This window comes from Hibiscus syriacus, unplaced genomic scaffold, assembly GCF_006381635.1.
Source record: "Hibiscus syriacus cultivar Baekdansim isolate YM2019G1 unplaced genomic scaffold, ASM638163v2 tig00110576_pilon, whole genome shotgun sequence".
Lineage (NCBI taxonomy): Eukaryota > Viridiplantae > Streptophyta > Magnoliopsida > Malvales > Malvaceae > Hibiscus > Hibiscus syriacus.
Window position 1 is genome coordinate 197,188 of NW_024062787.1, and position 24,112 is coordinate 221,299.

Sequence of the window (24,112 nt, forward strand, 5' to 3'; positions counted from 1 at the left end):
GATTCTGAGTTTAAAGCTTCATTACAAGTAGTAGGGAATTTTGGTAAGAAATTTGTCCATTCTTGTTGATAATGGCCAAATAACTTAGAATCACATATCCTTTAGAAACTTGCAGATCCATAGGAAGAATCATTTCAATTCTAAAACGCAAGTAACGATGGAAAAGCATTGATATAATACTTTTTCAAAAAGCGGTCCGAAGGAACCTCTAGTTTCCATTTAAACAAAGCAGAAACAGGCATAGTGATTTATTAGGCGACATGAACTAAGAGTTCAACAACGACTGCCTTTTGAGCAAACAACCCTCACTCCCAAAACAAAATCCTCTCCTCAAAACCAGTACAAATTCTTTGCTTAAGCAAGGGAACCTGTACAAGCTGTTGCCGGAGCTGTTCCAACCTTTGCATGACTGTATTTCTTGGTGATGAATCTACAATAAAAAGGGCAATTCAAAATGAAAAAAGATATTCAGCTTCAGTAGGTCGGAGAAAAAGTAAAGTCATCATTGCAAAGGTGAATCGTTGTCGTGTTTTTACCTGAAGAAATCCCTCCACAACAACTCAAACATCAACCAGTTCATTTGAGTATCAGGTGAGCCACTACCGCCGTCACTTTTCTTTGAGGTAGCAGAAATGGTCCTGCAAATCACATGAATGCATTCGATAATAGTGTCAGATAACTTGAAACTGTTTACACAACAACAAAGCCTCAGACAATTACATGGGGTTTCTAAAATGGATCATACTGCTCTCCGCTTTTCAAACATATCAATAAAAATAACAATAGTTATACGTTATTTTAGGCATAAAAGGGCACTTGACAGCATACCTATTTGCAGTTTTCTTTATTTCATCAAACATGAACCGTGGAGACAGGCATCCCATCGCTAGCCATGGAGATATTTTGCAAGAAAAGTTAGCACCGTATATGCTCCCCTGGCTACCATCCTTGCTCCACTTGTATGGCTGTGCTCGACACTCGGCTGCATATTTGTTAAGCCTCTGCAATGCTTCATTCTCCCCTCCAGCCATAGTAGCACTAACAGATCGCCTACCATCCTACATGTAAACAAATGATACTTTCTTTCTCAATGCTTTTAAAGAACCATAATCAAAAGAAGAAAAATTCTTAGGATAGCTTCCAAAAGAACAGTCTCCAATTAATTATCCTTGAAACATTCATAAGGCACAGCTAACATTGCTAATTGAATCCAGATTAAATGACTTGCATCTACTAGCATTAATTAGCTGCGACGCCAAAATCAAAACATCTTGATTACAAAGGGACAATATATCCGAGTTTCCCTAAGATATCCCAGGACTCACCCGGTGGTAACTCCTCCATGTTCTCCACTTGACTACAGTCCCTCGATATAACCATTGTCAATCCAATCACCAGCTAAATCTACTCTATGATAGTCGGATCTACCCTACCGCCTGGTGCCATCAACCCTGGGACTGACATCAGCCACCCTACTGCCTGGTGTCAAGGACATACATTTTTGCACTAGTTAAGGAAAGGATCTTCAACCCCACACCCACTGTTCATCGTCCTCTCCAATCATTTTATCTCCTTTCTCCATATCACCACCGACTACATTTCTCCGCTCACTGCTCAATCCAAAGAGGATGAACCGCCTAAGATCATCACCTTCCTCAGACCATCAACACTATCATTGCTAATTCAGTTTAAATAGCTTGCATATACTAGCATTAATTAGCTTCACGTCTAAATCAAAACATCTTATGAACTCTCAACATTAAAGACTAAACGGTGATTAACAACACATATGAGAGCACCCTAATATTTCTACTAGTTTGAAGAAAAATGCAAACATAATGAAGCAAATATTCATATGAAAAACATTGAAGTTAAATTTAAATATCAAACCTGAGCCATTGTGGCAGTGGGATTAAGTCCCAAATCTGCCAATGAAGGAATATCTCCAGTCTCCACATCACCTCTGGAAGGCATCCCTTTCATTTGGTCCAATGCTTCGATCGTCTTTCTTATCTCCAAGCCCTTCACTTTCTCCTTAAACCCACCATAATTGGAAGGCATATCTTCTAATTTAAAAGGCAAATCGTCAACGTGAAACAAAGTACTTCCCCAAAAGTACTTAACTTCAACCCCTTCTTCTTTCATGGCCGCCTCAATCTTTTCCTCAGCCTTAACCTCGTCATGAGAAACTTCTCTATGAGCATAAATAGCGTCAGCCCCGATAGCCTTAGCTAATTCAACCAAAACACTCTCCGGGTTCCCAATTCGAACCACAAGGTCCGACCCTCGTGCTTGGAGATTCTTTCGGAGATCCGAAACCGATTCAATCAAGAATGTGGCTCTGTATGGACCCGTTTTATCGAACCCAGACGAGGATTTCCCGTAATCCCGTGGGTCAAAACAGTAAATTGGCAAAACCGACATGGACTCCTTGTTGGCAGTGTCGAGACACTCGTTGTCGTGGACACGTAAATCGTTGCGGAACCAAACGATGGAAGCTCGGCGAATTGCAGCGCCATTGGAAGGGTCGAGAGGGCGGCGCGGACCTAAGGAGAGAGGGGATTGGAGAGGGTTGTTGGCAAAGGTAGCTTTTAATGAGTATTTGGAATGGTAAGGGGAAGGAGAAGTTGAAGAAAGGGAGAGAGTGGAAAGAGAGGAAGCTTGGGTTGGTACTTTAACTTTGGAGGGTGATTGAGAAGAGAATAAAGGTAAGGTTTTGGGTTGAATGAAGAACTGGGTAGGTAGGGTTGTGGGCAAGGAAGATAAGGAAAGAGAAGCAGTGGCGAATGGGGGTTGAGAAACTTGGGTTTGGCCGTGCTCTTCACTTGATTTCATTTCAGGGGTTTCACAAGATTGAGTATTGGAATCCATGTTTTTTTTTTCAGTGGAGAAGAAGATAAAGGGATGTGGTGAGACAGTTCGTTCGTTATATCTAACGACAGTTTCTTAGTTGTTGTGACCCACCTTCCCTTGCCCCTTTGTCTTGAATATTTTTCCTTTCGGGTTTGATTCTAAATTTGTGCTTCACTACTCCCCTCAACTACCACACCTACCAACATTTTCAAAGTTTCACAGCCCAAAAAATTCTTAATCCATTCTCAATTTCAGTAAAATTATTTTGGGCAATGATATCAACTTTACTAACACACCAAATATGGTACATGTTTTCTTAAATTTCATATAATCATTCATATAAAGTTTTTTTAAATTTAAAATTTACAAATTATTAAAACTATTATCAATATAATTTTATTTATTTTTACATATTATTGCATAAATAAATAATTATTTTTATTCAATATGAAAATAAAACGAATGCGTTTTTTCTTCTTCTAAAATGTGTATGATTAAACTAAAATCACGATTACATGGTAGAGTCGGATAGTAAACAAAATTTGATGTGCATTATTATAACAAATCAAAATTTGTGTATAAGATTATACATTCAATCAAAGTTAATGTATTTACTTACGGCATGTAAAACAGAAGCAACCAACTGCCAACTAGGGATGGATATGGGTCGAGTTGAATTTTCGGCCCACCTGACCCGACTAAAAAATTACAAGTACTCCATCCAACTTAACCCGAAATAATATATTTATTAAAAAATATTATTTGTATTTAATAAAAATAAGGATTTAATTGAAAGGAAATAATATATAGAGAAGTATTATTGCAAATATCTCTAAATACATAAGGTAAAATTACAATTTTTTCGGGTCGGGTAGAGTATTTTTCACTCTAAATCCGAACCCGACCCGAACATAATCTTAAAAAAGCCCGACCCCAACCTGAAATTTTAAAAAAAAATCCGATATGATCGAGTCGAAACCCGTCGAGTTCGGGTCCCATGCAGATCCCTACTGCCAACGCCCAATGTATAATGATAATATAGACAACAAACGGAGACCTCCACCTCCACCCAGCTACTCACAGAAATATTATCTCAACTTTCAACTTCAAGAGATGGATCCTCAGTTGTCTACAGGTAAGCAAGCAGCAACCTTCCAAGTCAGATACTTTACAAACAACTAGTAACAAGATCGAGAAGGTTAATAGGATTTCAGAAAGCTGAGACCAGACAGCAGCACCTCGGGCCGGGTAGAGGAAAGCACTAAAGGAGATATCAGCACACGTCGGAAAACTCAAATAAGAATCGGGACAAGCTACCGCAGACATTTCGTACGATCAATATGCTACGACAGATTTAAAACCGGAAGAGATGGACGTGGTCTAACTACATTCAGTACACCTCTTGCAGTTGCCTGTAATAATATAGAAAACAGCATGTAAGAAAGGTACAGATGATAAATATTTTATCTGTAAGACTGCGTGTATCCCACCTCAAAGAATGAATTAAAATTCATTCGCAAAAGGAAACGCCTGAGCAATGGAGCTCGTTGACTCCCAGCAAGCCTGCTACTGCGCAGTATGGTATATAAGCAGTTCAATTTCTTGTTAAATTCTAGGAAAAATAAAAAGGGCCAGACGTTGAATATTCAAAGGCACATTATCCATCATATTCACTAATTCAAACTTCTGATTCTTGCCACTTCCTCTTGTTGGTAATGCGGAAAAATACTATCCCATATTGTGTGGGAAATACTATTTGGTTTGGTATTTGTAGTGTTCATTCTTCAATCTTTTGTTGAGTGATAGAGAACAAAGGGAAATCTCACGCGTCGTCGCTGTCGTCTCGTCTTAGCTCGTGCTCATGTCGTGGCTCGTGGCAATAAGACACGTCATAAAAGATTTTTAGAAATCCAAACGACAGCTGATTAATAAGTTGTTATCCTCTGAAAAATTAAAGCATACAACAGCCTATAAATATCCTTACGAATTGTCTCTAAAAAATAGTATCTGCGCGGCCAGGAGCCACGACCTCGTCTACATGACGGGCGGTAGCGCACGGGATTTCTCCTTGTTCTCTATCGCTCAACAAAGGATGGAAGAATGAATACTATAAATACCCAAGCCAAATGGTAGATTCCACTCAATATGGGAGTGTTTTTCCGCATTACCAATATTTCCCTACTAATGCGAAAGAATGCTTCTGAAACTCAAATTAAAACCTTCTCAAAAGAGCAATAGCAAAATTAATTGCTTAAGCACTAGTGAACGTATCTTGAACTAGTACATAGTGATAATGAGCAATCCTTCTCTTAGATAAGTGAAACTAGTATTGAACTTTCTAAGATAAGGGTAAACTCATAACACATAGCTAACCCCTTCATCCACCGAAGTGTAATATATATACACGATTGTATATAAAGCCATCTTACCTCAGGATTCTAGTAAGTGCTCTAGAAAACAACCCAACGTTTTTCATAGAAGGTGGCTAATCATTCTCACTTACTTAGGTTATTTCATCAGGTTGGCTATGAAATAATTACGAGTCTTTTATAATGGCTCAATCTTTAAAAGGTTATGGTACTTCAAGTTAACTACAAATGAACCACCGAAACTATTTGATAAGAAATCATTAAAAATAAATATTCAGCATCTTTAGTCAGTGAATTCAATATGTCCTTTTCACTAGGACCATCCTTTGGGTTTGAATTCATGAAGAGTTTTCCTTAAAAACTCAACCTATTCTGGTGGTAAGCTCATCTTGTTCTTCTCAGTTAGGACTACCCACTCAACTCTGGGTTATGAACTTATTAAGAATAGATATTCAGCTAAAGTCGGTAAATTCATCAAGTCTTTCTCACTAAGACCACCCAAAACCTGGGCTATGAATTTATTAAGAACAATAAAGTTCATCGTGTTCATGTACATTGTTCGTCATAGGGATAGATTAGTAAATGTATACTATGAGTCTTTCCATGGTTTCGTTTGAACCCATTGAACTTAGGTAACTAAGTTGGGTATCCATAATGAATTCCTCAACCAATGGGCTTTAAACCCATCCCCTCGACGAATCTAGGATCAGTTTTCGGCTTAACCCTTTGGTAAACAGATCTGTTAGGTTTCTTTCCGACTTCACATACTCTAAAGAGAGTACTTCATTCCTTATTAAGTGTCTAACATATTCATGTCTTATGTGAATATGTCTCTTCTTACCATTGTAAGATTGGTTCTTGGCTACACATATAGCATCTTGTGAATCACACAATAAGGAGACTGGAGGAGTTGGTCTTCCCCACAACGGAATTTCAACTAACAAATTTCTGAGTCACTCGGCTTCTTGCCCAGCTAATTCAAGAGCTATAAATTATGACTCCATAGTGGAACGAGCAATACAAGTTTACTTCACAGACTTCCATGAGATCGCTGCTCCACCCAAAGTAAAAACATACTCACTCGTAGAGATTACCTCATCATTTTCAAAAACCCAATTGACATCACAATATCCTTCTAAAACAGCAGGATAGCCAACAAACTCAAGTTTCCAATCCATTGTACACTTAAGATATTAAATCAACGTCGAAAAACAATTCCAGTGTTCACTATTTGGACTATTAGTATATCTACTAAGTTTGCTCACAGTGTAGGCAATATCATGTCGAGTGTAGTTCATTAAGAACATCAAGCTTTCAATTATTTTAGCATATTCAGTTTGGGAAACGCTACTTCCTTTATTTTTAAAGAGATGTATGCTAGGGTCATAAGGAGTTCGAAGAAGAACAACATCAAAACCGTCAAACTTCTTTAATACTCTCTCGATATAATGTGTTTGATTTAAAGAAAATCTCTTTTCAGTTTTGATAACTTTGACCCCTAAGATTATAGAAAATCACTTTTCTCTGAGATTCATTTCCAGATTTCTTTCCATTTATCTTGTAGGTTCACAGTAATAAAATATAGATCACTGGTTTGTTGGCATGCGGATTCAACCTAACAAACCCACCCACAAATTAGGGGTGATACTCATCAATAGAAACTAATGCCGATAGCAATAAATCAAATAACTTGAGAGATGTCTCCTAAGTCCTACAATTAGCTAAATAAATGCTCAAATGTTGCTGAAAGTTTGGTAATTGACCACAAACCCTAGAATGTTGTTTCCCCAACCAAAATAGTTTATACTTTTATAATTCATTTAAGCTAAAACAAGGAACAGAATTACAAAAAAAGGGATTACAGAAAATAAGAATAAAAAAATTGAGACAGCTCCAAAATACCAGGAATATATGAAAACCCAAGTGACGTATCTGAGATAGATGAGTCATACTCCATATCTTGATCTTCTTGCCTAAAATCAATATAATTATCAAACTATTTCAAGTGTGTATTGACACAGACAAAAGAATGTCAATGCACGATTACGAAATGGAAAAAATAAAAGACGTTAAAGTTCCACAAGCAATCATGAGATTTATGAGGTATGAAAAGAAACAATTATATATGTTGTTTTAGTCCTTACCTTCTAATGAAAAATTCTCCATGCTGGTCTTGTAGAATTCCATAAACCATCCATGAAGAAAGTTGGTTATACAACACTTGATGACCATGCCAAAGAAGCCTACGGTCCAGGAATTAGTTAACAAGCTGATCTAAAAGGTCTTAGCATTTAAAGCAATCAACATACGGTTCTAACTTGTAACCACATTTGATGACGGTTCCCTTATAAATCAGGCATAAACATAGTCTCAGACTCCCCAGCCATTCACAAGCAATTACATGAACACTGAAAATATGGCATAAAAAAAGTTCGGACCAAATTCAATGCTTTAATCTCAATTAATTTTCTCAGCAGAATGAAGAATGTAATAAATACAATTCTTAATTAAAACTTTATAAGAGAAATGGAGACTATTTGTTGGGTTATTGTTTTCATTGAAAAAAAAGAAAGCAACGGAAGAAAGAAAATAAAAACCTTTGAATGCAGGCCTGCAATTCAGGCACACCACAATGGAAAAGTTTGTGTAAAAGATTAAGAAGCTGTCCTCCACGGATATCATCACGTTCAATCTCCAGAATAAGCTCGTACAAAGGTGGCAAAATAAAAAAGAACTGCAACGAAAAGATTAACTTATAAAGCAAGAACAAAGAGCAAATAGGAAATCATATCAGCTGAGAATAAACCTTATTGAGGCCCTGAGTAACAGTTGCCAAAATTGGCGTGGTGTCCGATAACAATTTCTGCTCAATTTGAAGAACAGCAGACTTGTAGACACTAGACAGAGAGTATCTCCACCATACCATTAGCAATGGATTTCCTATAAACGCTTGGCTTCCCGGCTTTAGGATTTGACAACTCAATGACTCTGTCCAAAGGAGAAACATCGGCGGATCTTATCCAGCATAAATTCCTGGATTTCGTGGCAAAGCGATCCAGCTCTCGGTAGTAAAACCCTAACGTAATTTAGATCCCTGGAGAAAAAAGCATTTGTATGAAACCGTCGGAAGAGAATGGAAAAGAGAGGGTTTTTTATGTTTACGGAAAATGAAAAATTCCTTCCTTCTTAGGAAACAAAAGACCTTTCACAGGGGTCGACGAAAGAGATATCGGAGGCAAGCTTGAAGGAATGTTCGGAGATGGGAGCGTCGGGGGATAAGCAAATGCTGAGAGATTTATAACGTTCTCGCTCGTCGATTATGAGATCTCCGGTGTAACCAGTGCTAGTAAAATCTCGTGCAACATTTTCTCCTTCTTTTAGTTGTTTTTGTAAAGTGAAAGACTGTCAGAGAGAATTCATGGGTCATGGCTGATATGCTCTATTATCTCCGATTACTGCAGAGTAAAATTTGAATCATAAGTTAGCCTCCAAAATGCCGGGTGAAGGCCTGCGGCGGTATAACCATGCCGGCTGCAGTCTGCATCAGACAGCATCAGTACGGATTAGGCCCTTCTTCAAACCGAGCCCAAATGCCGCACCCCCATCACTTTAGTACTGTACCAGTTATTGTCAGCCATGCTACTGATTCAAGTTGAAGGGAAAATACTAGTATACATTATAGAACTCAATCGTAAAAAAATGAACATGGAAGATAACAAGTTTATTATTTACTTTAATTCACTTCATTAATTAACAAGTTCTGCCGATTACAACTAACAAAATATAATTATAGAACTCCATCGCTGAAACATCAATCTTTCCGGACCTTACGTTAAGCAATTCCGGAAGGCGTGAGATTTATGTTTGTTTTTTTAATGAATTTTTTTTATCAACAGAATGAATTTAAAACGATAACAAAATGAAATTTTGGGTAGAATTCCAAAAGGGATTTGCACGTAAGCAAAACCAAAGCAATGGTGTCAAAGTTAGACACAGTTAGACGGAAAAAGATCATTTTCGTATTCAGAGTTGTAAGAATGATCACCCAATAAATACTATATTTGTCTTGTAGAAGAACATAGATTCTGAGAGGTCAAGTCATTGTTGTCCACCTTGTACAAAAGAACAAGTATGGCATGTATTCCTTCTTTTTGAACAAAATTTATATAAATTTTTCATATCTTTTTCCAATTTTTTTTTCTATTTTGTCACAAGCTTCTCACATCGATAACAACACGTTGGCAAATCAGGCAAAAACACGCCACGCTACGCTATTAAAGAAACAAACGGCTATTTAACAAATTTGGCCGACGAAGGCATCATATATTATTCAAGACCCAAAATCAAATACAAACATATCCTAAAGGCAGCCCTTACAACTATGGGTTCAAGCATATTCTGCGCCAAGGTTTTCGAATTCTTCCCCACATTCATATTTCTAAGGAAACAGTTCATTACATTTAAAACGTATGAAACCAGAGCACAACAGCAGGGTACACACAGAATGCAAATATACTTCATAAATTTACAAGAGAGATTAAGAACCAAAATTTTCTCCAGGAAAACTACTTTGTATAGTTGAAACTAACTTGAATCAAGTAGCGCATCCTTATCTGGTCGACATTGTACACTATATATTCATTGTACCATAAAGCACCCTGTAAAGCAAATTCAAATCTCTTGATACATTTTGAGAAGAAATTGTTGATTTCCTTGAATAAAATTCTTAAACATACCTCACGTTTTTGCTCTCTTGGTTTTCCTAGGGGAACTATGACACCATCATCAAGTCTCTCAGCTTCAGAGAGATCCGGGGCAGTTGCACCGACACCTTTTGTGCTGCAATATAGAATCAATGTCAATTTGAAAAGAGTATAATACAATTACATTGTTGTTGCTCTCAAATGGTACAATATAAACAGGAGATTCAAAATTAAGGCAGGAGTCAGGAGAGAGTTCCTCGCTGGTTATTTTAGTACTGGATTTGGAAAATCTTAAGTTATCAAAAAGATATAGATGAAAGTTACTTATAAGCAATCACTTGGTTTAAATTTACAAACCTCAACTTCCCATCTGGCAACTTATCAGCATCACTTTTAGCGTGAAGAAGCTCAGCCATGTCGCCCAGAGCAACCTAAGAGATATATGGCTTATGAGAATACTAAACCACAAGAAAGGAATGATTATAATAAATGGAAGGATGATGGGAAGCAGATAATTCCAGAATTTCCAAGAAAATTCATATGCAAAGCTTCAAAGTAATTCCTGAGACAAAGAAATACACAGATTGTAGTTTCTGATATAACATGCAACACATTTGACAGTGAAACCATCAACCACTGTCCATGGTATTACCAAAATATCATTTGAACTGATTGAAGAACAACCTCGCAAAGAAGTAACACCCCAGTTGTGAAGGAAGAATTAGTATAGCAATAATTTGCACTTTTGGAGAACATATCAGCGAAGTAAACCCCCTTCCCGAACATGTAACCTGTCACAGGTGCTTCAGGTGGAGCAATGCGCAAACCTGATGGATGTTAAGTATAAGATGCTATCAGTTATCCTGTGGTTATTGACAAACACATTCAACATTCCCACCCATACATCATAACATGCATAAACAACAGTGAAAAGGAAAGACCTTGATGCAGAATGCCAATCCCATGATCCAAAATCAGGAGAAAATAGGATACGCATACTACCCACAAATCTACATCCATAATTACATTTAGAAACAAGAGAGAGAAGGACAGACCTTGGGACAGAATGCCAGTCCAGTTAGTAAGCCGAGAACCATGCCACAAAAGCATTCTATTTTTCGTTCTACAAAACTGCTCAGTTAAGAAACCATAATAAAATTAGACCATTAATAATTACTTGGTAGAAAGGACATTCTACAATTAACCGGGAAATAACATTTTCATGGGAGGCACCTTTTTAAAGCGTTCAATTTCATCTTCTCTTGTCACCTTGAATATTTGAACAACATCAACCGTATAATTTGAATGTGTCTTTGCATGAGTATTTTGAATATACTTCAGAATCTGATCAGGGGAAGACAAAATGAATGAAGAAAATGTAAACAAACTAGTTTCCAAAATGCGTTGCAAAAAATGTCAGTAAACAATTCTTCTGCAAATTTCAAGTTTTTACAAAATTGAGAGGGCCTCTGAGTGAAAACAGAAAGTTTAACTTAAAAATTCTAAGATGAACAAATACCATAGAAAACTCCTCAGAATCATTGTCGAGCGGAACCAATTCACAATGAAGTTGTTGATAACGATAATGTAAAGGATCTTCCTAAAAAAAACCCCACAAAAGTAAATTAGTGCATGCATAATCTAATGAGAAAGAACACGAAAACATGAGCATCTCAATTGTAATTGTGTGTGTATGCATATATGGACACATTAATATAACAAAAGAAGTTAGAGATGGAAGAAATTTTGGTGCTAAAATTAACTATTGCCTAATTAAGCTCACTGTAGATCAAACAACTGTATATTTTTTTAGCGGTTAACTAAAGAAGAAAGAATGTGGATAGTAGAAATGTAGACTTAAAACAGTCACAAAGGACATAGTTTTAGCCTGTTGGCAATATGGTTTACAGGTGATACAATTACAGCAATAGCAAATGAAAAAGAAGCTTTACTATATACAACATACAACAAACTCAACTTTCTCCTCAAGATTCATGCATGATGCATAGGAAACAATAATAATTGAAACTTGCAAGCAAAATGCAAGCATGGTTGCTCTATTCAATGCTTGTTAAGCGTTCAAGCACTTTAGTTTTTTCAAACACAACTTTTTGTTCAGCTTATTTAAAAGATGAACTGAAATGGGAGATCAAAGAAAGGAGAAGAATGTAGAAAAGAACATCAGAGATTAGAAGTACAATACCTCCTCCATACTGTCATCTATTAATAATTTCAATGCAACCTCTATTTCTCCCAGGGTTTCGACCTTCAATTACATAAGAGAAACTGAGATTGCCCTTATTTAAGAAGACAACTAAGAAAACTGGCACAAGCTTGTAAAATGCTCAGGCATAAAAGCAATACAGGGTAGCTAGAAAAAAATCACCATTTCCAACTTCTTTTTCAACTTCTGAGGTGTGTCAATGACAAATTCACCTGCCAAAGATAGTTCCATGTCAGTTGTAATATTGTTATTGGGATGGGTAGAGGAGGAGGAGACTCACGCATTTTTCTAAATCCAAAATCATGGGGAATCACAGTGTAAAATTCCCTGTAATTAAAATTGAAAACAAATTAACCAAGAATGAAATTCACATTTCTTGAATATGTAGAGTTCATGGAAAATAAATATAAACAGAATACACAGCTGTAATCAACATAACATGCAATCTTGAATATGAAGCCAATAATATAAAGCATTAATGTTGTACATGTGTAACAAAAGTTACGAAAAAGTTCTTACGAACTTAATTGCTCAAGCTTGCTCCTGTTTGACAGGTCAATCACATCAGCAATTCTCTTCAAGACATCATAGCCCTGAACATACCCAAGCATAATTTATTTTGTTAAGTACTTTTTATAAAAAGTACAACATCTAACAAAAGTACTCGTAACATTCCTATACTGAAACAAAGACATGCCCAATAAGATCGATGCTAAGAAACCAGTGTAAGACAATGCATAGCAGGAGGCAGAGGACCATAACTCCAAAAGTAGATTAAGTGGCAGATGAAAAGAAGTTATCTAAACAATAAAAAAATTGAAAGCTGTGGCACCAAACCATAAGTGCCTACATTGACTGACTCAATGACCAGACTAGACATTCAATATTTAGAATTAGTATAGAAAGGTATCACCAAAATGGAATACCTTTACCTTCTAAAATCTTCTGTACTTTCTAATAAAACAAAGATGTTTCAAAGAGAAATGTTTTGTGCATGTCTTGAAAGAATACCTTTAAAATTGTGGATTTGCTTAGCTTACCAAGAGGCAATTTGTCAGCGTTGTATCCTTGAAGACAACCACAATATTTACAGGGAATATTAGCAGCAATACAAGGATATAAACATAATGAAATTCACAAGGCCTTAGAAAAACAAATGAAGCAACCATAGCCTAAAACCGAATAAAATATCCTCCACGTGTATCAATAGTTTAGAAAACAATATAAGCTCACCTATTTCCATCATTTGTTGCTTCATCATGCTGATATTGCATATGACAGAGATAAATTTAGCAACACGCGGTTCAAGCTTTGTCTCCCATAATTGAGTCCCTATGGAAGAGTTGGTCTTTCTTATGACCTGAATATAGTAATAAAAAGTCAGAAGCATATCACTAGGAAATGAAAGCTCCATGGACTAGCATAGGTTATATGATGCTCCTTCTCTATCATTCCTCTCATTTCCTTAAAGATGATTAAAGGTATGCAAATATCTTTCTTGCTAAACCAGTAAGGAAAATCAGAAAGGGGCATGGGAGAAGGTACAGGAGCCAGTAAGTCATCTATTTGTATGTAAGAACAACTCACATCAGATTCTTTTTCTTTTTCATCATAGTCCATCTCTAGCAAGGTATAGCACTTGGGGTAACAAACAAAGTCTTTTCTGTTGTACCAATAGTTTTTGGTTTTGTTAAAGAACTTTGATTGAAACTCATCAATTGCAGCTTGCAGTGAAGTAAAGGGGTCCTGTAACTTAGTTTGACCCTTTACACCAACTCTACCCCATCTATTATGAACCATGTATGTCTTCAAGTCATCAGATTCTGCGAGAAAATTTGTAATAAGGAAATCATGATCAAAGCAGAACAAGCAAATGTCCCATCCCAACACCCCCAAAAAAAGGAAGTACATTGTTTATGCAAATGAATTTAGATGAACTTCTTTCTGACTAATTATTAAGTAATAATAGGAAGACATTTGAAGCAATAAATCTGAATATCAGTATCTGCATTGGGATAAAAATGCATTATAGCAAGAACTAACCTAGAAGTTGGATCACAAAGAACTTGTTATTGTTTTGCCCAACATTTGTCTGATTTAACATGGCATCATAGATATCATCACCCTGAATCACAGAAATCCAAACACTAATCTTCTATTCTATATATATATATATATATATATATATATATATATATATATATATATATATATATATATATATATATATATAGAAATTTAGAATTGAAAAATAATGCAGGCAGGCAAAATATTTTCCAGATAGACAGGCTCAAAAATGGAATTTAAGCAGCAAAGACTGGCCTGTTGTAAAACATGATAATGAGCCTTTATCTCATCTGGGATCCCTTGATCCAGAACAGCCACCCCTTTCTTTGTGGCAGTAACGATTTTCTCCTCCTTGATACTCTCTTTCTCTTCTTCTTCTTCTTCTTCTTCCCCCACTTTAACTACCCACGCAACAAACAAAGAAAGTCCCCATTAGTCTTTCACCAATGGAAGTATCAAACAAACGAACAAATAAAACCGAAAGTAATTTTACCACGAAGAGAATTACTGTTGGCATCTTCGCAAAGCCTCTGGACAATTTCCTTTTTGGTTCCAACAGTGGAAAGACCTCGAAGAGTAGCTTGTTCGCGTAATTGCTTGACATTCATTTGTTGAAATTCCTCAATTCCCTTTACTTCGTTTGAATCTTCGTTATTATCAACATCCGATTCCATTCCTCTTTTTCTCTTGTTATTTTCGGTAGCATTATTTGCATTGTCTCCATTTTCCTCTTCTTTCTTCTTCTCTTTGAGCAAAGCTCCCTCCAGTCTCTCTACCTGTTATTAACAGCCAGAAATTTAAAAAAAAACTGAGAGAAGTGTTTCAATTATATATAAAAAAGATTAACAAAAGGGGCAGACTAAAGAGTAAAAAGGAGATTGGGGGCAACCAGAAAGCGCTTGGTTCCAGTTGAGTCAAGCCCACGCTTGGCGAGTTCATGGCGGAGCAGCTCTACTTTCAGCATACTTGTCATTGTTTTCAATTTATTACCCTTTTGACTTTGGTGAGCGCTCAGAGTGCAGGAGAAATTGTTTGAGATTTCCAAGTAGGAATGGAGGGTCAGTGTTTTATACGGTGACAGATGTAGTTCAAAACTATGTCGTTTAAGCAGCTTTCCAATCACGATGTTGGCGCCTGTTCTGGAATTTTTGACTTCTTAAATTTCCCACCCCCACTACTTACTGAAGAGGAAATCGTGTGCAGCACTCTTTTTCCCCAAATATTGGGCCGGATTCCTTGAGCCCATAAGATAAAGCCCTTTAAGACTTGCAGCGAAGGCTTTTTTGGCCCAATAGAGCTTTTGGATTTATAATTTAGGGTTTTACTCATCCTCCAATTTTAATTAGGGATATACGGCATTTGCTACAGCGTCAAACGAATTTGTAACCTTAACGTGATGAGTTTCATGAAATATTATTTTTTAATAGACTCGAATGAGTGGGTCTCACATGGGCCATTAATATACATGTTACGTCGAACTGACGTGTCCAATAAAAAAATATTATTGAAAATAAAATTATAAATTTAAAAAATGAACTCGTCACCTCGAGGTGACTAGTTTCTTTGAATTCAAAAATCTAATTGTTTTGTAGTCATTGGTCAACAAGTAGTTGTGCAACAGTTACAATGGAACTCGTCACCTCGACGTGATAAGTTCGCCCGGGTTAAATTTAAAAAAATTAATTAAATAAATAATAATAATTTTTATTAAGATAACATTGTTTACAAACTAATAAAATTTATCCATATTTTCTAAGTTATTGACAATGCAGATGAATGGTCGAATAATAATGGCGCGGGGCTCGTCGGCCTTGATCGTCGCCTTCGTTGTCTTCATCTTTCCGAGGAGGTGAACTTAACATATTATGAGATCCACCTTGGAAATACGGTGATGATCTTATGGTATTTGATGTCATCATTGTCATTACTAAATCGACTTGGCAACTATGTTGTTGACCATATATGATTTGATCTCGTTCACCCTCAACCGTATGTCTTGTCGAAATGTTAAGTGTGTTGCAGTGCATCCCATGAACCTCTAACTTAATTCGATTGAGTCTCAATTGTAGTATGATATGCTGGATAGAAACCGAAACTAGCCCGATATGCATTATAGATGCATTATAGTAATCTTCAGATGCATATGCTAAAGCAGAAGAAGAATAAGACGCCAATGATTTATTCTTGGACTTGTGAAATATGTCCAGATGTGTTCCCATTCTCTTCTCTCTTGTGGTGTCGTGAGATATGGTTTCTCATTTGCTTCGTAATTTCGGAGATAGGGATAATGGTCGAAATCTAGGTCCAGCGGTGTAATATCGTACAACAGGGTGAGCAATGAGTGTCACCGATTCCATAGCTCGATGTAGTAAGTGTGCTTCGCCAGCCCATTTTCGGTATGTTTCCCACGCATGTCAATTCAATATAGTGCGTCCATCTCAATGATTTGCATGTAAATCGACTAATGCGACTCATACTACAAGCAAATAATAAATATTTACAAATTTGATATGTAAATTGGTCGGTGAAGCACACTTACTAAATCGATACACTCAGATGGTGGCACATTCCCCAAAACTTTGTAGACTAATGTCTTGGGGTCGTAATTGTTCTGCCTCACCACAAGGGCTCAATTCACGGGAACACCGAGTTGGTAAGCGACGTCTTCCAAAGTAATCGTCGCTTCATCACTCGGGAAATTGAAAGTGTTATTCTTTGGCCGCCAGCGTACGACCAGAGCCTGAATCAACGTCGGATACACCTTGAAGCCACGTACAAATATTATTGGAAAAAGACCGAATTGCTAAATATATATCAACATCCATAGATGCGGATCTCTCACAGTCATTCTGCGCTGATGAATACTCTGTTCTTCTTCATGTCGGAGTTTGATCGAAAAAATATGAACGTTGTCGAGGTGCAACATTTTTGCTTGGGAAACCATTTTTGGGATTTTCACTGAAAGTTTGACTTTTTTTATTTTTTGGATTTAGAGTTTGATAAAAAAAAATCCCAAATCTCTATTTATAACCCCAATTCGAACGATTATAATACAAAAACTCAATGGATTAAGAAATTTTATTTTTTAATAATAAAAAATATTTTTTATTAGACACTTCAACTCAACATGGCGAGTCTGTTTAAAACAATAAATTAATGGTCAACGTGAGACCCACTCATCTGAGTCTATTAAAAAATAATATTCTATGAAATTTATCACCACGAGGTGACGAGTTCACCTGACACTATAACGAATGTCGTGAATCCCTAATTAAAATTGGAAGATAAATAAAACCCTAAATTATAAATCCAAAAACCCTAGGGTAAAAAAAACTCTCCCATGAAAACTAATTGGGTTGTAGAAGGCCCTTTCAATTTCTAGATGTTTAAAGGCCGACTTAAAATTAAAATGGTAAAATTACACCCATGATTATTTAATTATGGTGAGGTTTCAATTTGAATATTGATCTTTTAATATTATCGATCATACCATTTAATTATTTAATTGATATCAGTCAAGACACTTTATGTTAACATTTGATGAAAGAATTGACGTGACAATTAATAAAATTAGTATAATTATTCTTTTGTCATCAATATTTATACATTATATCAATTTAATTTAATAAATTTAACCTTCTAAGCATATGATGACATGTGTCAACATCTCAACATCTGATTAGATTTTTTTATAACTTTAATTTGTAATTAAATAATGTGTTCTTCTTCCAATTAGATGGTGACACATGTAACCATTTGGTTAGAGAAAAATAAGATAAAAAATGTGTGTGGGAGAAAATCAAACCTAATTAGAGAATTTAGAAATACCCAAACCACTAAAACAAATATAATGATTGAATTATAGTTTGATATATATATATATATATATATATATATATATATATATATATATATATATATATAGGGCTAGGATCCACTTACACTGTGTAAAATTCTTTTAGTTCTACACCTCTTTAGGATCACTGGATTGATGAAAATAAAAAATTGAGATATTCCAATGAAATGTTATCGTTTTTTACTACTAATCTCAGTCTTTAATTTCGTTCATTCAATTATTCTAAAAAGATATAAAACTAAAAGAGTTTTATACAATATTATTGAATCATGCCCCATGCTAAAATTAAGTTTAATTTTTTATATTTTTATATTTTTACACCAAAGATGTTTAATGGATGAAGGGAAGTGTGATGTTGTATTTCCTGCTAACACAGGGAACAAAAATATGTTAAAACTCTAAAAATATAAATAAAAAGCTAAAACAAATGAGAATTACTACTAAGAATGAAAAAAAAAAATAGAAAGCTAAAAAGTACCCAAAATTGTAAAACGACTTAAAAGAAATTCTTTCGAGGTGTTTTTAATGTGTAAAAATCAAAAAGAAAAGTTATGAGATTTCTCCTCAAATATAGTAGGTATAGTCTAAAAAATGTAAGCTTCGAATTCATTCACCCCCTCTAAACTCGAACAATAAACAGATGTAAACTAAACTCATAAAATAAGAATTTAATAATTTTTAAGGTAAATTCACATTTAATATCTAAACTATCAATTTTGGTCCATTTTAGTACCTAAACTTTTAATTTTTTTTAAAATCATACTTAAAATTTAATTTTTATTTCATTTTAGTATCTCTGTTGAAAATTTAACGTTAATTTTGGGGGAGAATTGAAAGTTTAGGTACAGAAACAGACCAAAACTAATAGATTAAATACTAAATGCATTAAGTTTTTAATGGCGGGGTACTAAAATGAAACAAAAACTAAACGTCATGTATGATTTAAAAAAAATAAGTGTAGGTACTAGAATAAATAAAAACTGATAGTTTAAGTACTAAATGCTTAGTATACCCTAAATCCTATAATGAAAAGGTAAGTCCATCAGGCTTATGATCTTAAATTTAAACTTTCATACTTACATCGGTAACTGAATACAAATACCAGACTTTTCACGTTCATAAATTGGTTAATTAAATTAAAGCCGAATAATCAGAATGGATTAAGAAGCCGAGCTGCTTGCGTCTATGAAAACGCCTGCGTATACGTTCGGTAGACGGTGACGTGCCGTTTCAAATCTGCTACTAGTTCATTGTACAGTCCACCACGCATTGTAAGACAGTCCAAGAAAGAGACATAAGAAAAATATACTTGGTTGAAATACAATTGATGAACTAAAATGTAGCTGATAAAAAATAAACACGTTCTAAACCGCGTTGATGAAAAGAAAACAACGGATTAAAAAGCAAGCCGATTTTACTAGCATCTTTGTGTTTACCCCTACCGAAGAGACCTGGCACATTTTATACTCCATATGGCACAAAAATATGTATGCATGCATGTAGGGATGGATATGACACAGAAATATGTACGCATGCATGTAGGGATGGACTAGAGGAAACCGGATGGGAGCAATCACCTTCTAAAATTGTCAAATTTTCTTATATTTAATTTTTTTTTTTGCAATTTTTATTCAAATATGTTTTTGTCTTTCAAATTTTATGAATTTGTCTCCTTAAAATTTTATAAATATCTGACATAAAATCGTGTGTATGTACATCAGGCATATGTCGGGAAACAGCCATGTGCCAATGTTCTTTGAAAGCTACTGCTAGATCAAGCATTGTTCCAATACAGAGAAAAAAACCATTAAAGCAATGGATACAGCATTTTACTTTTAGCAAAAGGTATCCATGCAACGGGTAAAGAAAAAACCATAAAATGCATATCAGTGATACATACAAACAAAATTTTCAAGACAATTAGGAAAAAATAGAGAAGAAAACCAATTGCTGTGCTTTCTATGAAGCAAATGAACTAGCAATATACTAGAAATATCTGCAATTGAAATCAACACAGGTAAAAGGTGAAAGAACATAGACATACATACAGATCCTTGCCAAATCAGCTCATATCCCGGAGTCTTTTTATCAATGCATCCAACGATTTTTTCTTTGAACTCTGCTTGACACCCCTGCTCCCAAAGGTTCCGAATAGCCGATCCGAAGGATCCCTTAACTTCTCTGAGATTGTCACAACTTTCCTGTAGTCCAGGGCATTATAATTCCTCTCTCTAATTACTAGATTCAGAAAATTCTCTGGATGACTGCTCAAAAGCAAATTGATCAACTGCCTCAACTCAACAAGTGCATTTTTCAACTGATTTGCATCGCCCTCGGAAAAAAAAGGAGCCAGGTTATCTGCAAATGATTCTAACAAGCGAATATCTACATCAATCCCTATAATAGCATTTACATTAAACCTTTTAACGAAATCTCCAAGTAAAGTATCAACAATCTTCTCCGATATGTGAGAAAGAACATCTTGCAAAACTCTTTTAAGAACTTGAGGTGGTAATATCTGTTGTGCAGTAGAAACTAGAGTTTCCAAATATATTAGGACCTCATTCACATATTCATTACCACCTTGTGAAGGTTCATCTGTCATCCAGTTCACATTCTCGATCAATGTCATGAAACCATCAACCTTTGTCTTGAGCATCCCAGACAGCATTTCTTCTGCAGCATCGCGGGCTTTGTTAAGAGGAAACTGCCTCCTACCCCTTTCTGCCATTCTCAAAGGAATGCCTGAAAGTTGTGCAGCATGACGAAAGAAGAAATCACAAGCGCGCTCCAATACAGCCATATTTGCTGCAACCTGCATTGCCTGAGCAACCCCATGGACAGATGAACTAATAAGCTTCAAAAGTGCCTCATCCAAACCTCACTCAAAGCCTGTCTAAATACTTCTTAACAACATCGTAGAAATCCAAATGCCCACCATAAGACATAAAACTAACAGAATCTTCAATAAAAGATCTCACAATTCGACAACAATCAGGTGCAGTAGATGAAAATGGTGCGACATAAGGAAATGCAGGAATAATATCTGACGTTTGTATCTGGAAAGAAAGAACATTCATCGAATACTCATACTCCTTCTTCATCAACATCTGCTCAAATTTATCAGCAGCAAGTGCTTCTGCAATCTGCATCCGGCAGTCAGACAACAACAATTCATGGTACTTATCCCTATGCTTTCTTAAAACATCAAGCAATGCACCCACAGCGTAGCCATACCTTCGCAAAGTAACTACCAACAAACTCACATAATCCTTAATCAGTAACAAGTGATTAGCAGTCTGCATCCTTGAAAACTGATCCTCTAAAACAGCGCACATTTTACTAACTGCAGTTTCCCACAAATTCTCAACTTCCATTTTCGAAATTAAACCCCCTCCTGTCCTTAAGATTCGATCTTCTACAATAAAAAACCCCGCAATTTGGGCAAAAAATGTTTGATGGGATTCGAGAAAGGGAGTCATAGAAGATACTTGAAAATCTGACGTTAGTTGAAGCTTCCTGTTCTCGAAGTAATACTGCTTAAATCGATCTTCGAGTCCTAAAGTTTGATGAATATGATAAGCTCTATAAAGAGGAGTCAAATCAAAACCTAACAACCCGTTATTGCCGTAATTATAACCATCGTTTTCGTCTCCTCCAAGTCCACCTTCATCATCATAATCTTCTTCTAAAGCATAAACGCAATCTCTCAAGCTGAGTCGACTCTGTTCCTCGGCCTGCCTTTGCTTAATTCTCAGATCCTCTTCACGTTGCCTAGAAGCTGAGGCTTGTCCGATTGCTAATTGCCCTAAATTGCGACTAACCACGCGAATTTCCACGAGCCAATCGCCGAACTCTTTGCTGATTTTCCTCTCGATATGAGATCGAATTTCTGGAATCTTGCTCTCTAGCATCCTTTTTAAAGTAGTCGATGGTGTTTTATCTTGGAAATCGTTTTCAATCGAGTCTAAGCATTTCAAGGCCATGTAGAAACTGCCGTTTGAGAGGTGATGATTAGCTCTTGAGCAAAGTTCCATTAGCTTAATACACAAAGAAACCGATTGTAAAGCGGAGTCCACGTTGTTGGAAATATTTTGAGCTTCAACGAAGGAATCAAGGGAAGAAAGGAGAGGACCAGAAACGGATTGGAGTCTCGAGTTGGAATCGTAGAGAGAAGATTTGAGAGAATCCACGTCGGAGAGAAGAGATCGAAGATCATCTACGGCAAGAATGAAATCTTGGTAGTGAGCTTTGCAAACTTCTTCGATTTCCGATTCTTTCGAACGAGAAAAGTGACGGAGGTGGTGGACCAGTGTTTCAGGCCTACCAGAAGCGAACGCTTTGCGGACGAAAGGGCCGAGGTCATCGCCGTTACAGATGGCGGAAGAAAGGAGGAGCTGTTCCTGCTTTTCGCCGGAGTCTCCAGATTCGACGGAGCCCGGTGCCACTTTGCGGCGTGACCTCATTGACTGCATTTCTTTTAACGGTAACGGAGATGGCGCCGTGATGATAAAAAGAGAGAGGCGTCTGTTCGGCTGGAGTTGTGAATAGAGGGGGTTTCGGACACAGAAAAACGGTGATGTGTCTATTTGTTTAGTTATTTTTGACGGTATTGACACTAGGATGTCTGATGCTAATATATGGGCTTGTTTGTAATTTCCGATTTAAAAATCGGAAAGGATTGAGAATTATATAGACCGTGACATTTCCCATTCGACGGCTTGGCGGCTTCAAAGGAAGACATGGGCGTTTGATAGTAAGAATGTGAGATTCCGAATGAAATTTATAATTCCTTTGGTTAGTTAAGAATTTCATTTTCGGTAATGTAAGATTATTAATAGTGAATTTTTTAGGGTCTATTATCGAGAATTTTATTATCTCTCTTTTCTTAGGTATTATTGGATTACCGGTATTTTGGACTAAAATGCCCTTAAATTTTTTTCCCAAAAATATACTTCTTCTGTCATTGAATAATAAAAATTCTACGAAGGTTAAATTACAAAATTATCCTTAAACTATTTTAGATTTATAAAAAAATCTATAATTAAAATTTTATGCCACTCTACTTTCTTTCTTCTAGCCCTTATCTCACTCCAAAACCATCCAGTATCGACCAGTTTCCCCAGCAAACAGCCCCTGTGACTCACTCCACGGCTTCAAAATTTTGCTCAGAACCCAACTGAGATTGGTCACTTTCCCAACTTTTCAAGCATCACCCCTTAAGGCATACTCTCGAATCCAAGCCACCCATAAAGACCGTTCTCTAGCAAGTATCTTCCTTAATAAAGTCAACAAATAAGCCTTGTTCCAACACTTTAAACTCTTAATGCCCAGACCCCCTCAGACTTAGGGGTAGAGACAATATTCCAGCTCACCTTAGCCCCCTTCGCAAAGACATCCTTGCCCTTCCAAAGGAACATAGCACAAAGTTGCTCCACTTAATAATCACAACAGTAGGAAAAGCGAGTTGTCTACACCAAAAGTTTGTCACATTAAACAACACATCTCTAATAAGCTACAACCCGTCAGTATAACTAAGGAACCTATTTGACCCCAACCCCAACTTTGTTTTTACCTTCTCCACAAGGTTTTTACAGTCCTTAACAGACAACTTCCTATGGGTAAGAGGCGCCCCTAAATACCTCACATTTAATTTTCCCAACTTAAATCCAGTCACAACCTGAATAATTCTAAATTGATCATCAGGAACACTTGCAGTAAATAATTCAAACATGGAATCATTTAGCCTTAATCTTGAAAACTCATAAAATTTTTCAAGCACACAATGAACCCCCACAATAGACTCAAAGTTGCCCTTACATAATATTAAGATATTATCTGCAAAACAAAAATGAGTCAATCCTACTCTTTTGCACTTAGGGTGGTAGCTAAAAACCCCTTTACCGATAACTTCATTAAATAGACCGGTCAAAACTCCCATAACAAGCATAAACAAGTAGGGAGACAAGGGATCCCCCTACCTAACTCCCCTCTTACTTTTGAAGTACCCTACCAGGCTTCCATTTAGGGAAATGAAAAA

At 36.2% G+C, this 24,112-nt stretch overlaps 2 protein-coding genes and 2 pseudogenes across 2 annotated transcripts; all 4 read right to left on the reverse strand.

Annotated features, from left to right (window-relative positions):
- Window positions 1–278: 278 nt before the first annotated feature.
- LOC120133081 (blue-light photoreceptor PHR2-like) lies at window positions 279–2,871 on the reverse strand. Its single transcript, XM_039149735.1, has 4 exons — window positions 1,891–2,871; window positions 829–1,058; window positions 537–638; window positions 279–430 (listed from the first exon to the last, which is right to left on the reverse strand). The coding sequence occupies exons 1-4, from the start codon at window positions 2,869–2,871 to the stop codon at window positions 355–357; spliced, it is 1,389 nt and encodes a 462-aa protein (XP_039005666.1). The 3' UTR covers window positions 279–354.
- A 968-nt stretch (window positions 2,872–3,839) lies between these two features.
- On the reverse strand, window positions 3,840–8,602 carry LOC120133077 (annotated as a pseudogene).
- Window positions 8,603–9,650: 1,048 nt separating this feature from the next.
- Window positions 9,651–15,369, reverse strand: LOC120133058 (poly [ADP-ribose] polymerase 2-like). The gene is made up of 18 exons (XM_039149716.1): window positions 15,106–15,369; window positions 14,710–14,992; window positions 14,472–14,617; window positions 14,193–14,274; window positions 13,737–13,972; window positions 13,383–13,509; window positions 13,161–13,216; window positions 12,669–12,742; window positions 12,430–12,476; window positions 12,312–12,361; window positions 12,129–12,191; window positions 11,445–11,525; window positions 11,159–11,269; window positions 10,981–11,056; window positions 10,610–10,752; window positions 10,283–10,356; window positions 9,959–10,061; window positions 9,651–9,880 (listed from the first exon to the last, which is right to left on the reverse strand). The coding sequence occupies exons 1-18, from the start codon at window positions 15,187–15,189 to the stop codon at window positions 9,788–9,790; spliced, it is 1,929 nt and encodes a 642-aa protein (XP_039005647.1). The 5' UTR covers window positions 15,190–15,369; the 3' UTR covers window positions 9,651–9,787.
- Window positions 15,370–19,230: 3,861 nt separating this feature from the next.
- LOC120133057 lies at window positions 19,231–22,664 on the reverse strand (annotated as a pseudogene).
- Between the last annotated feature and the right edge of the window lie 1,448 nt (window positions 22,665–24,112).

Coding starts and splice junctions, on each gene's coding strand:
- LOC120133081 (XM_039149735.1), bottom strand. CDS start 2,871: ATGGATTCCAATACTCAATCTTGTGAAACCCCTGAAATGAAATCAAGT. Junction 639..828: donor ATAAAGAAAACTGCAAATAG/GTATGCTGTCAA, acceptor TGTGATTTGCAG/GACCATTTCTGCTACCTCAA. Junction 431..536: donor TTGTGGAGGGATTTCTTCAG/GTAAAAACACGA, acceptor TTTTTATTGTAG/ATTCATCACCAAGAAATACA.
- LOC120133058 (XM_039149716.1), bottom strand. CDS start 15,189: ATGACAAGTATGCTGAAAGTAGAGCTGCTCCGCCATGAACTCGCCAAG. Junction 14,618..14,709: donor CAACAGTAATTCTCTTCGTG/GTAAAATTACTT, acceptor TTGCGTGGGTAG/TTAAAGTGGGGGAAGAAGAA. Junction 10,062..10,282: donor TTGCCAGATGGGAAGTTGAG/GTTTGTAAATTT, acceptor TCTATATTGCAG/CACAAAAGGTGTCGGTGCAA.